The sequence below is a fragment of the Papilio polytes genome, unplaced genomic scaffold (assembly GCF_000836215.1).
Source record: "Papilio polytes unplaced genomic scaffold, Ppol_1.0 DF824102.1, whole genome shotgun sequence".
Lineage (NCBI taxonomy): Eukaryota > Metazoa > Arthropoda > Insecta > Lepidoptera > Papilionidae > Papilio > Papilio polytes.
In genome coordinates this window covers 43,917-56,580 of record NW_013525102.1, presented here as the reverse complement: position 1 = coordinate 56,580, position 12,664 = coordinate 43,917, and the positions used below count along the sequence as shown (strand labels likewise).

Here is a 12,664-nt window from a genome sequence, read left to right as displayed (position 1 = left end):
CAGTCGTCGAACTACATAAAAAAATACCTTAAGATATAGCGCACATCTGGAACAAAACTATCGCAGAACTGTTTAGTCTCGATATGATTCCTATAAGCTTATATGGCGGTGCGCGCACTACTCCATTCTTAACAGTACAATTCTATAGTTGAATTGACTGCGAATTGACAATCACACATCGTTGTGCAATAGTTTAATCAAATGTGTGCGGCCGCTCTTGTCAGGACCAAACTAATAATAATCTACCCTATGTAGACTGTTACTCGCTTATTCTTTACATTTGTAAATTGTAAAGTTTATTTCTGTATTGTTTATCTATATCATAAAGAGGAGGAAAGACTTGTGTTTATGTATTTTTTTTTCGCAATATTATGGGACAAAAGAGCGGCGAGAAAACCGAGGTGGTTAACGACGCCCATAGACATCTGCAACACCAAAGGAACTACATTATGCGTTGCCAGCCTTAGAAGAAATGGTAGGCATTTTTGTATAAAATGAATTAACTCAAAAACTACGGGGCCGATTTTAAAAATTCTTTCACCGTTAAATAGGTAATTTTTCTGTGAGTAACATTTTTTTAATTTCACGCGTACGAAGTCACGAGAAACAGCTGTACAAAAAAATAGTAGAATATCGTATGTTATCATGAATTCCTCGCAGACGCGTTGTTCTCTTGATAAATCTATCTGAAATCAGATCGGCATTAGTGTTTCGTATCATGTACTCAACTGTCTACTTATTGTCAGCACCAACCATGCGGTGACTTCTTAATTAAAGTTTTTTTTCAATACATAAATAACAGATCGTATTCCATAAAATCTAAAATAAATATCACATTATTGAAAACATAATCTTTATTATTAACTAGCTTTCGCCCGCGATTTCGTCCGCGTGGAGAAAAAAAAACAAATTCAAGTAGCCTATGTGTTCTTACAGACAATCCTCTACGTCTATACCAAATTTTATCGAAATTCGTTCAGCCGTTTAGGCTACAAATTCTAACAAACATTCATCGATCTAAACTTTCGCATTATGTATGATGAAATGTAATTAACACATTATATTATAAACGAGCTGTTGCCCGCGACTTCGTCCGCGTGGTATTAGAATACATACGAACTATATAAATTACAAAAAGCTACGTATCCCTCGGGAACCGGACATTTACCTGGGATGAAGCTTATCTCATGTGTACTCCAGACTTTGTTTTATATATGTGCCAAATTTCAATAAGATATGTTGAACCGTTGCAGAATGATCGAGTAAACGTTAAAAAACTAAATTAATGAATCCCACGGGAACCGTAACTATTCCCGGGATAAAAAGTTGCCTATGTGTTCTTCCAGACTGTGTTCTAAACCTGTGCCAAATTTCATGGAGATCCGTTCAGCCGTTTAGTCTATAAACGCTAACAAACATCCATCCATCCATCCTTCCATTCATCTAAACTATCGCATTTATAATATTAGTAAGACTAGTAAGATTAGTAAGAAGTAAGATTATCAGTTTATTCTAGTCTGAAATTAATATTCAATTTAGCTTAATAAAAGTGAATTTTAAGGTAAACGATTTTGTATTCTTGTAATATTCGAAATTCTAACCTATTTAAGAACTAACTTTAGTTTCTTTTACACCTTGGGAACATAATTGTATATATTTCAGTAATTGGTTCTAATTTTGTTCGTGCTCTGTTGTTTTTAAAAAAAAACTCAAATTATGTAAGTACTTATAAAATTTGGGATTTACGTCAATAAAAGTTGTATTTTATCAATTCAGTTTATTTATCATATAAATAATTAACATACAATAGTTGTTAATAAAAATTATTTTTAAATAGTATATATGATGTTACAATAGGAATACAAAAGTCATACAATCTTTAGTTAAGCTTAAGTAATAAACTCTTGTGGATTAAGTTGACCGAATAATAAAAGCGTTAAATAAACTACTTAGAGAAAATCTATACTTAATAATATATAGGAAAGATTTATATATTTGTATGTAATAAATAAACTCAAAAACTACTGGTCCGATTGCAATAATTCTTTTACCATTAGAAAGCTGCATTACCATTAAATATCTAATATAAAAAAAAATCTTAAGATCAAAGGGTTTACAAGTATCTATTACTACGATTTTTTTTATTAAACTCTACGAGAAACAAATCACGTGCAAAAGCTTGTTTAGTAGTATTGAAAATGCAGTGTATTCTTTTGCTTAAATGCATTTTAAATTTTAATCCTCAATTTAAAATCTTGCTGTCATATAAACATTAGATATGTCACATAACATTTGGTTTATTCTTGTTCGATAAGTTCATTACGTAATTAGTTTTTTTTTTTGCATATTGATTAAAAAGTGCCGCCAAAAAGAGGTGTATGAGAGAATTCCTCGCCCCTTCTCCAATAAGCGAATAAAGCCAGAGCAAGAAAACCCAAAACAAAAACAACGTTTACAAAAACGCTAACAATAAAACCGGTTCTAAAATCGGTCCTGGTCAAATCTGGTACGACATTTTGGTTATCCGGTACGGTATACTCTGGAGTATTCGCTGGATCCACCTGATAGTTCGGTGGCATCGGCAGATCCAGTCCCCTGATGAAGTACGACACTAGCTGCTGCACCTGCTGTGGTTTGTCAATAGGTGCAAAATGACCTGCATCCAGAAGGAGAACTTCTGTAAATCCACCTCCACTTTTAACGAATCTGTAAATTAAACCAAAAAAACAATGCATCGTCATCTAGCCTTAAATACAATACCCAGAATTTCTAGACTAGAAGTAAATTGGAATTGTAAATTCATGACCTTATTATAGTTGAAATGCAATTTTATCATTTACTCCTAGAAGAGTCAGCTTATAGTGATGTAATTTACCCGGCGTGCGACTCGTTATGCCACCAGGGCGTGCGCGGCGCGTGCAGGAACTGGTCTCGGCCCCGCCAGCGCCAGATAATACGTCTGCGCTCAGCCGCCGCCGCGCATGGCGTAGTCAGACCCAACTGACTGCTGTTGAAAAACTAAATTTATTTTTTAATTCTAGCTAATCTTCCAATTCAAAGACAAACTTCTTACCAAAATATCAGGACCCTATAACGTTCCAAAACATTGTTCATAACAGGCGACATTAAAGTCAAGAAATCATCGTAGAGCGCCGCGTGCACCCACATGTTGGTGAATACAAACTTCGTGTCACCGACGTGCAGCGCCGCGCGAACTTTCTCTAACGCGACATATTCCATAAAATCCTTCAAATGGTCGTAATTCTCGAATACACTAGACGAGATGACTTGTAACTTTTTAAACAATTGCGTGTGAAGCTGGAACGAAATTTCACTTAAATCTTAAATTCTAGGAGCTTCAAAGATAGACATTAATTGTGTAGTTAATTAAATTTTACAGATACCTGAGCAGCAGCACTGGAATTACCATCTCGTACCGCCTGCGTGAACTGTTCCTGCAGAGGAGTGACGGCGATCACGCCCTGTCTATCCAACAGTCCCATGTTGTAGAACATCGTTGTAAAATCTGTCAGCCCTTCTCTATCCAAGACAGGATTACTCATAATTAAACCCTGCAGTAACATTACACAGAAATATTAAATGCCATTGAATGATTAATTAAACAATATTGAGTCAAGACATACCTGCAAGTTGAAAGGCGCCTTTCCGTAAGTACTATCGTCCATCTCCTGGATAGCTTTATTTGCCAAGGCCGGTATGTAGTGTCCGGCGTAGGACTCGCCCGCTACATACAGCTCACTCGATCTCAGCTCAGGGAACAGCAGCACCAGCTGCCGTACTGCAGAGTACAGCTGGGTGGAGTACTGCAAATGAGGTGGCTGTTGGACTATCAACGCGCTCATCAGTTCTGTAACTATTTAGTGTCATCCATTGAAAATATTGGACCCTTACGAAATCCCTTTTAGTTCTTCTCGCACTTAGATTCTTGGGGATCCTTTGAGCCCCGTATGTGGTCTTAATTCGATCTTAGTACTTAAATGCAGATTAAAAACTTACCATATCCATGTTGGTTGCTAACCCGTCAATTTGTTTGCTGTGGCTAAACCCTGTGCCCACGGGATTGTCGATGAACACCATAGAATACTCTGGCCACCATGAAAATTTGCGCACTGCAAGAAACATTACATTTTGAGATAAGGTTGTAGAGTAATTCAGACTTATTTAGCAAAGAAAATGTTATTAAATACTGTTGGCAACTGACTTTTTAAGCCTGACCCTTTCTTGTATTCAAACGGTCCGACTTCGTCGAAAACTCCAGCAAGACTGGTGGTTCCAGGCCCTCCTTGCAGCCAAATAATCCAAGGCGTTTTGTCAAGTGGCTTATCAGGAACGGGGAAATACCAGAAGAACATATTCGATTTGTATACTTTGTTAACCGTGAGGAATCCTGAATAACTAGTCACATTAAGAAACAGTAATGGGTCAACACTGGCAAGCTTTCTCGCATCATCGATTTTATTTTCTTCAATGAAAGGTGTAAGAATTAAAGGAGGTGATGCTGAATGTACGAATCCTGTACATTTTATACTGTAATAAAAAGTACATAATTAAATAAACCTGATGAATACAAAGAACACACGCATGAAGTGTATACGTTTCGTTTGCTGAGTATGCTGGACCCATTATTCATATTTTTACCCTTAACTGTTAAAGACTCAAGAAGAGCATTTATAAGGGACGAACGATCGTTGCAATTAACCTCATTGTAATACTCATATTATGCTACGCCCCTCGATATTATTTCATTGGGGTCAACACTTTAATCTTTATTGCGACCATATATGAAACTATATTTTTCTTTTACCATCGCTATCGTGTAGAGCTGATAAACAAATCAATCAAATAAAAACATCAATAACATTTTCTAAAAACCTCAAAACCCCTATTCTATAAATAGTGAAAATTTTAATACGTAAATACCTTTCACATTTTACATTCGTATTGACCTATAAGTTTTACTAATAGAGTATTTTTACGAAGATTAATGAAATAGTAAATATCTTGACTATTTATTTGTACAATAACACGTAAACAATAGAACCTGCCTTAATACGATGTGTGTTGAGGTAGGTTAAATATTACATTCAAATCTCTTATTTCCTCATAAGTTCACTTACCTTAAAATAAACAATAACTTAAAAACAAGTTTCATTGTAAACAATACAAAGAATTCGTTAGTAAACAATTACGTTTCGATTACGTTACAAACTATTGACAAATAATTAACTTCGTAAGGGAAGGAAAATGGACAGAGCTAATAAAAATTTACAAAATGGCAGGCACCCAGTGTAAACATAACATAAAAAACTACCAAACAAAGGATAATAACGCAACATATTTTAACAATCTAAAAAATCATTAACAAAAAACAGTTACATTTTAATGTGTACAAAAAATAATCCAATATTAAAGACTATCTGAAAGTTTTCTACCAAATAAAAGAAAGATTTATCTGGCAACACATGACTCGCGTTACAGCGGGTCTATTTTTAGACCAGACTTTCATTCCCAGTACTTATCCTACGCTATCGTAAACAGAATGGCCAACATTGATAGTTCCAATTTTATCTCGTATACTTACTTTTTACATGTAGAATACTCACTGGTTTCTTCATATCTTATTAATAAAATAAATCTTGCTAACATTATAAATGCGAAAGTTTAGATAGATGGATGTTTGTTAGAGTTTGTAGCCGTTTAGGCTGAACGGATCTGGATGGAATTTTGCATAGATGTAGAGTATAGTCTGGAAGAACGCATAGGCTACTAACTTTCTTACTTTTCCACGCGAACGGAGTAGCGGCACGGAGTAAGCAATAAGGGGCACGGAGTCTACCCTAATAAGGGGTGACTAGGCCTTACTTAATTTTATGTTCATACTTATCTCGCTATAAGATATAATCCGGTCCAAGAGACATTTTGAAAAACCCATTGAAAAAAAATTTACATTAGGGCAAATACTCAACAAACAAAATTGATGTGGCCCGGGGTATTTACACGATGAAGTTTAGCCCTCAACATGTCAGATTGCCCATACCTGCTGTAAAACGACACAATTAATATGTTAGGCACAGATGTACATAGTCTGGAATAAAACATAGGCTTCTTACTGTTTTATATTCTAACTAGTTTTCGCCCCAGAAAAAAAAAACAATAGCAAGTAGCCTACGTGTTCTTCCAAACTATCTTCTACATCTATGACAAATTTCATCGAAATCCGTTCAGCCGTTTAGACTACAAACTCTAACAAACATCCATCCATCCATCCATCTATCCATCTAAACTTTCACATTTATAATATTAGTATGATTTCGCGCAGACGGATTCTGGGGCATAAACAAGTTATCAATAAAAGATTGGTTAACAAAATGATAAAAAATATTTTTATTTCATTTTGTACAGTTTATATCAATTCGTAAATTGTAATTCAAACTTTAGAAAGGATAGGTATGTAATAAAATTGAAATTATAAGTAAATTTTATTTTTATAAATTTTATAAAATATACAATAATTTACATTCAAGTATTCTTATAGACAAAGATAGGCAGGATGTGATATTATGCATTTGAAGACGGTATATTTCGTTACATTTTTAACACCTTGATATATGTAACAGAAATTAAATACTAGATTCAATTTGTACTGTAGAGAAATAATTATGGTTTGTTAAGTGACCACAAAAGTGGATTTTTTAAACAGTAATATTTTTTTTATAAAACATACAAATAGATAACTTTATTCAAAATACAAATGGTAACTGTTTATATTTTTTCCTTTATTTTTTTTTCCTTGAAAAAAAATTGATATCGTAAATTTTTGTCATATAAATCAAGCTTTTTTCTCTTCTCTTTTTGGGCCCCGCTAATTTACCGCAATTAAAAAAAACAGTAAAAGTTAGACTTTATGTTTCATTTGAAAAAAATCCAAAAAAAAAACTGAGTACGTTGGCAAAAAAAAACAATTTTTTATTTTTTTCAGTTTTTAAAGCAATTTTTTGATATTTTTGAGATACCCAAACTGAAAAATGCCCTCACAAATAGTTTTATTTATGTTGTTACATAGATAAAAACATTTTAAATAGTCAAGTCATAGACAGTATACCATCTGAGAGTGGTGAGTAGAAGAAGTCCTCGTTCCTCCTCCTCCAACGCAGAGCCAACACCACCAGCACAAGTAGACCTATCGCTAGTAGAACATTCAAACTGATACTGACTATCAAACCGGTTTTAAAACCAGTACCAGTTTCTGGTACACTTTCCTGGTCCGGTTCGGTATACTCTGGAGTATTCGCTGGATCCACCTGATAGTTCGGTGGCATCGGCAGATCCAGTCCCCTGATGAAGTACGAGACTAGCTGCTGCACCTGCTCCGGTTTGTCGACAGGTGCTAGATGACCAGCACCTTGGATTAATGCTTCTGTAAAACCTCCTCCGCTTTTAATGTACCTGTAAATTATATACAAAGGTTGTTTTTACTGTCTTCTAATAACGTATACGAAAAAAACCTAACAGGGATCCTAGGATGACTCCCCTAGACTTAGCTTTGATCGGTTGGCGACGTCATGTCTCCTTTGTTCGTGGGCTCAAGACACTTCTACGAAATGGAGAGTCTTTAAACCATGATATTTCGATGGTGATGTTTAAGGTTGCGATGGTGAGGATTTGAATGAATATTAGCGATACATTTACTATCAGGAACTTATGCGTTAAACAAGGATAAGTATATCTGTAGAGATCAGTGGCTAGAGGTCATGTCAGGTCACTAGGAGGTGAGTTATGCAGTTACAATATTGTATAACTAGCTGTTGCTCGCGAATTCGTCCGCAGAAATTAAAAAGATATAGCCTATGTTACTCACAGATAAATTACCTTTCTAACGGTGAAAGAATTTTTAAAAATGCCCCAGTAGTTTTTGAGTTATTTGAATACATACAAAAATACAAATCTTCTTTATAATTTAAGTATATACATAGTAAGATGGCGATGGTATTTACCCGGCATGAGACTCGTTGTACCACCAGGGCGTTCGCGGCGCGTGCAGCCACAGCTCGCGGCCGCGCCAGCGCCAGTGCTGGCGCCGCCACGCCGCCGCCGGCGCGCACGGCACTGTCAGGTCCAACTGGCCACTGGAATCGTGTCACCACCATTCACATCGACATTTACTTGGAAAAACATGATATTGTTCACTATATCAGCACATTCTAAATTTTTGACAAACTTGATGAAGATCCGCACAGCCGTTTGGATACCTTTTAACATAAAATTTATTAAAAAAAAAACCTCCAAATACAAAAACTTCAATTATAATTAAATTAGCGCGTATCATTATTCGACTACATTACCACATAACTACATGGGATCGTGGCAAGCGCAATTTAAACATCAAAAAAAACTTACGCGATAATACGAGTTAAATTGCTTACCAATAAATGAGGACTCTGCAATGATCCAACACAGAAGTGACAATCGGCGACATAGTACTTAAGAAATCCTCTACAATATAAGTATGAACAGAGGCGTTGCTGAACGTGAACCTTATTGTACCAACATGCAGCGCCTCGCGGACATTCTCCAAGGCTATATATTGAGCGAAATCCTCCAAATTTTGATAACTCTTCAATACGTTATACGTGTCAGGCTTGAATGCAATCTGTTGCAACTTATCTAGCAACTGATTGCGAAGCTGTGAAATGTCAATATTAAAATAAAACACTTTTCTTCTTCTCTATACATATAATAAAATTGCAGTGTCTGTAATATCAAAAAAAAATCCAGATTTCGGGAAGATGATGTGTTGCTGATAACGAAAATCGCATTTAAAATTTTTATGTCTGTCTGTCTGTCCGTAAGTTCCGCGTTTGTTCCGGGTAATCCACGAAACAGCTGAGCCGGTTTCAACAGGACTTTCACTGGAGGGTAGCTTGGATAGGCATATTATAGGCTACTTATTCTTTTAATTCCGCGCTGTCAAAATGGCGTAACGGATGGTCCTAATTTGCGCTAACGAAGTTTGCGAGAGACAGCTCCTATATACTAATATTATAAAGAGGCAAGATTTGTATTTTTATATGTATTGGGATAACTCAAAAACTACTACACTGATTTTAAAAATTCTTTCACCATCAAAAAGCTTTGTTATCAGTAAATAATATAAGCTGTGTTATTATATATTTTTTAATTAAATGTGGACGAAAATACATGTATACCTCAACGGCGGCGCTGGAATTTCCTTTTTGAACGGCCTTTGTAAACTGTTCCTGAAGGGAGGCGACAGCTATAACACCCTGCCGGTCGATGAGACCCCAGTGGTAGAACACAGATGTAAAGTTTGATACTCCCTCGCGGTCCAGTAATGGGTTACCCATGATTAAACCCTGCAGCGTTGACACTTATCAAAACCTACTACTACTACCTACAGTGGTAGTGCCCGCTTTAACATCTTCGCACGAATGGGCCGGCTCGCCCGGTGTAATACCACGACCACAAAGAAAACAAGCACGAAGTGGAAGCAATTCCGTGTTTCGTTTGATGAGTGTGGTGCCGGAGGCCTTATTTTAGTCCCTTACCCTTTCCACCATTTTCTTAAGAGGAAAGGATGGGAAGTAAAAGTGGATTTCACGGTGGAGCAGATGTAGAGAAAGGGGAAATATCCTCTTTATGTGCGTCTCCTCCTCCATCAACTATGGGTTGGCAACGCATCTTCAATTGCGGATATTTATGGGCAGCGGTGGCTTTCCATTTCGGTGGATTGAGGTGGCCGCTTGCTCGTTTGCCACCTTATATTATATAAAAAAAACTATTATCCCTACTGTAATCACAGTGTGTACTCCTCTTTCATACGTCTCTATAAGCCATCATATCCGAATTCACTCCCATGTTACGTAACCTCTTTCACACAATTCATCCATCCAGTCTTTTTGTAGCTTGTCACTAACCTTTAAGTTGTATAATTTTCTTTGGTCAGTCATTTCTTGTAGCGTAGTTTGTGCGAAAGCAGGTATGTAATGTCCGGCGTATGATTCGCCCGCTACATATAACTCGCTCGATTGTAACTCGGGGAATAGTACCACCAGCTGCCGTACTGCTAAATACAATTGGGTAGAGTACTGCAAACGAAGGTATATGATATCAAAACATTCTGAAAGCAACGCGGCTTCACTGATATAAAAGTGTAGGTACCATAGTCATATTTCTTGCGTAACCTTCCGTGCTGTCTGTAAAACTGAATCCAGCGCCTACTGGATTGTCGATAAACACCATTGAATATTCCCGGCACCATGTCCAATCACGTTCTACAATAAATACGGCCAAGGTCATCAAAGTTTAACAGCCCGCTTTAACATCTTTGCACGGATGGGCCGGCTCGCCCGGTGTAATACCACGACCACACAGAAAACAGGCGTAAAGTAGAAGCAATTCCGCGTTTCGTCTGATGAGTGTAGTGCCGGAGGCCTAATTTTAATCCCTTTACCTTTCCAAACTTTCCTTAAGAGGAAAAGATAAGAAGGAACAGTGGATTTGATGGTGGAGGAGACGCATAGGAAGGGGAAATGTCCTCTTTATGTGCGTCTTCTCCACCGTCAATTAGGGTAGGCAACGTATCTGCAATTGCGGATGTTTATGGACAGCGGTCGCTTCCCATTTCGGTGGATTTAGGTGGCCACTTGCTCGTTTGCCACCTATTATAAAAATAAATCAGCATCCCGCATCGCTACATCTTAAATTGTGTTCTGCAACGACTTGCAAAAGCCTCCAAGTAACACGTAAACTATACCCAATAATAGCATTTTTAATATAACAATGCTTGCTTTCAATTATTGTTCTCTTATTTTCATTGTCTTAATTAAATGGACGTAATAACACATTACTATTGTCTTACTCACTTTTTAAACCTAAATCCTTCTTATATTCAAATGGTCCGATTTCGTCAAACACGCCAGCGAGACTAGTCGCGCCAGGGCCTCCTTGCAGCCAAATAATCCAAGGAGTTTTGTCAACTGGCTTATCAGGAACGGGGAAATACCAAAAGAACAGATTTGAGTTGTATCTTTTATTGACCGTAAGGAATCCAGAATAGCTGGTCACGTTCAGAAATAATAAAGGATCGACGCTAGCAAGTTTTCTGGCCTCTTCAGTTCTATTCCCTTCTATAAGAGGGGTAAGAATTAAGGCTGGTGTAACTGATTCTGTTATTTTTATACTGAAATAGGAAAATTATTATCATAACAAGATACCACCATATATAGTAATGATCGTAATTTGTCATAACTAAACTATTGCACTACTGTTGTACGATTTCTCGATTGATTCGCAGTTCCCAGCCTATCGACAGCTTAGTTGCACAGCTAATAATCAATTAGTGTGCGCACCTCCATATTAGCTCATAGGATTACTTTTTGTCCTACTCGAAGGACCATTTCAAAATTTCATCGTGGTTTAGATAGAACGACTAATAATTTTGGATATTAAAAGAACATAATAAACCTCCACTCATCTAATCAACATCATCATCTATCGGCCCTTAACCTATTGGGTAAAATATGATCTTACTATTATAAACAATTATAAATGTGACGTAACAATGACGCAAGACGCACGTTCATTGGAATGCATCATTGCAACATGTTTTTAAGACCTTCGCAGATGCAGACGGAAATAATATCTATTTATATCTCAATAGAGTTTATATTTTCCTGCATACATTTCACCCTTTTGTAGATGTTCAATATGTCAGATCCAAGGAAATTTTTACGTTATGCCTAGTGGTAATATTGGAAATGACATAATTTTTGTGTTAAGTTCTGACACTTTTCTATGTAATGTAATTATTAGTTATAACAATTTATGTCTGTAATTAAGTAATTAAGAAACCGTGTTTTACTAACATTCCTAAATTTAAAAAAATATTTGAAAGTAAATAAAGTAAAAATAAATGCACCTGACAAAAGAAAATAGCAATTTTTCTTTCTGACTCAAACGATAAGGAAAAGTTACTTTGAAAGTTTGTCCTTAATTAACTTGAGTGTTTTATACTGTTTTTGCTAAACACCGAAACTACGAAAAGACAAACTGCAAATGTAGTTTAACGATACCTTTCTTTGTCATTTTACTAAATATTATATCTACATAACCTAAAATTAACTGTACCTTATTAAATGTAATTAATAACACATAAACAATTAATCACCTTTAATGTACGTTTCTTTCAATTTTCATATATTCAATTTAACTTATCGTTTATTACAAAAACAACATCATGTAATAAAAATAAACAATAAGTTTTAAATTATCAAATAAATAAATACTCATTTAAAACAAAAGTTAATTAGCGTTCACATTTAAAATATTGTTCACAAGCGCATAAATTCTAAAATTTACTCACCTTAAAATAAAAGCTAACGTATAAACAAACTTCATCTTAGATAATAGCTGGCTAATTAAACAAAAACAATTAAATAAATTCGTAAACAAAAATAATGATATTAGGCACACATAGACAACTGATAATAAAAGGATCAACTAAAGGAAAACTAAAATAGGTTGGTTATGTTATCATAATTTACGATTGACGTGAGCAATTTGGTGTTTACACATACTTAACCACTTACTACCAAAAGTAGATAACGAAAGGGTCGCCCAAAAA

At 35.8% G+C, this 12,664-nt stretch overlaps 2 protein-coding genes across 2 annotated transcripts; both read right to left on the bottom strand.

Moving 5' to 3' along the window:
• Nucleotides 1-2,331: 2,331 nt before the first annotated feature.
• Nucleotides 2,332-5,265, bottom strand: LOC106099669 (venom serine carboxypeptidase-like). Its single transcript, XM_013278270.1, has 8 exons — nucleotides 5,139-5,265; nucleotides 4,223-4,548; nucleotides 4,018-4,130; nucleotides 3,645-3,824; nucleotides 3,405-3,572; nucleotides 3,074-3,318; nucleotides 2,876-3,007; nucleotides 2,332-2,706 (listed from the first exon to the last, which is right to left on the bottom strand). The coding sequence occupies exons 1-8, from the start codon at nucleotides 5,171-5,173 to the stop codon at nucleotides 2,352-2,354; spliced, it is 1,554 nt and encodes a 517-aa protein (XP_013133724.1). The 5' UTR covers nucleotides 5,174-5,265; the 3' UTR covers nucleotides 2,332-2,351.
• A 1,222-nt stretch (nucleotides 5,266-6,487) lies between these two features.
• LOC106099668 (venom serine carboxypeptidase-like) lies at nucleotides 6,488-12,582 on the bottom strand. Its single transcript, XM_013278269.1, has 8 exons — nucleotides 12,404-12,582; nucleotides 10,905-11,221; nucleotides 10,201-10,313; nucleotides 9,957-10,127; nucleotides 9,228-9,395; nucleotides 8,445-8,704; nucleotides 8,016-8,147; nucleotides 6,488-7,467 (listed from the first exon to the last, which is right to left on the bottom strand). The coding sequence occupies exons 1-8, from the start codon at nucleotides 12,436-12,438 to the stop codon at nucleotides 7,104-7,106; spliced, it is 1,560 nt and encodes a 519-aa protein (XP_013133723.1). The 5' UTR covers nucleotides 12,439-12,582; the 3' UTR covers nucleotides 6,488-7,103.
• Between the last annotated feature and the right edge of the window lie 82 nt (nucleotides 12,583-12,664).

Coding starts and splice junctions, on each gene's coding strand:
- LOC106099669 (XM_013278270.1), bottom strand. CDS start 5,173: ATGAAACTTGTTTTTAAGTTATTGTTTATTTTAAG. Junction 4,131..4,222: donor GAAAGGGTCAGGCTTAAAAA/GTCAGTTGCCAA, acceptor TGTTTCTTGCAG/TGCGCAAATTTTCATGGTGG. Junction 2,707..2,875: donor CATAACGAGTCGCACGCCGG/GTAAATTACATC, acceptor TTTAATTTACAG/ATTCGTTAAAAGTGGAGGTG.
- LOC106099668 (XM_013278269.1), bottom strand. CDS start 12,438: ATGAAGTTTGTTTATACGTTAGCTTTTATTTTAAG. Junction 11,222..12,403: donor ACGTTAGCTTTTATTTTAAG/GTGAGTAAATTT, acceptor TTCCTATTTCAG/TATAAAAATAACAGAATCAG. Junction 8,148..8,444: donor TGCAGAGTCCTCATTTATTG/GTAAGCAATTTA, acceptor ACACGATTCCAG/TGGCCAGTTGGACCTGACAG.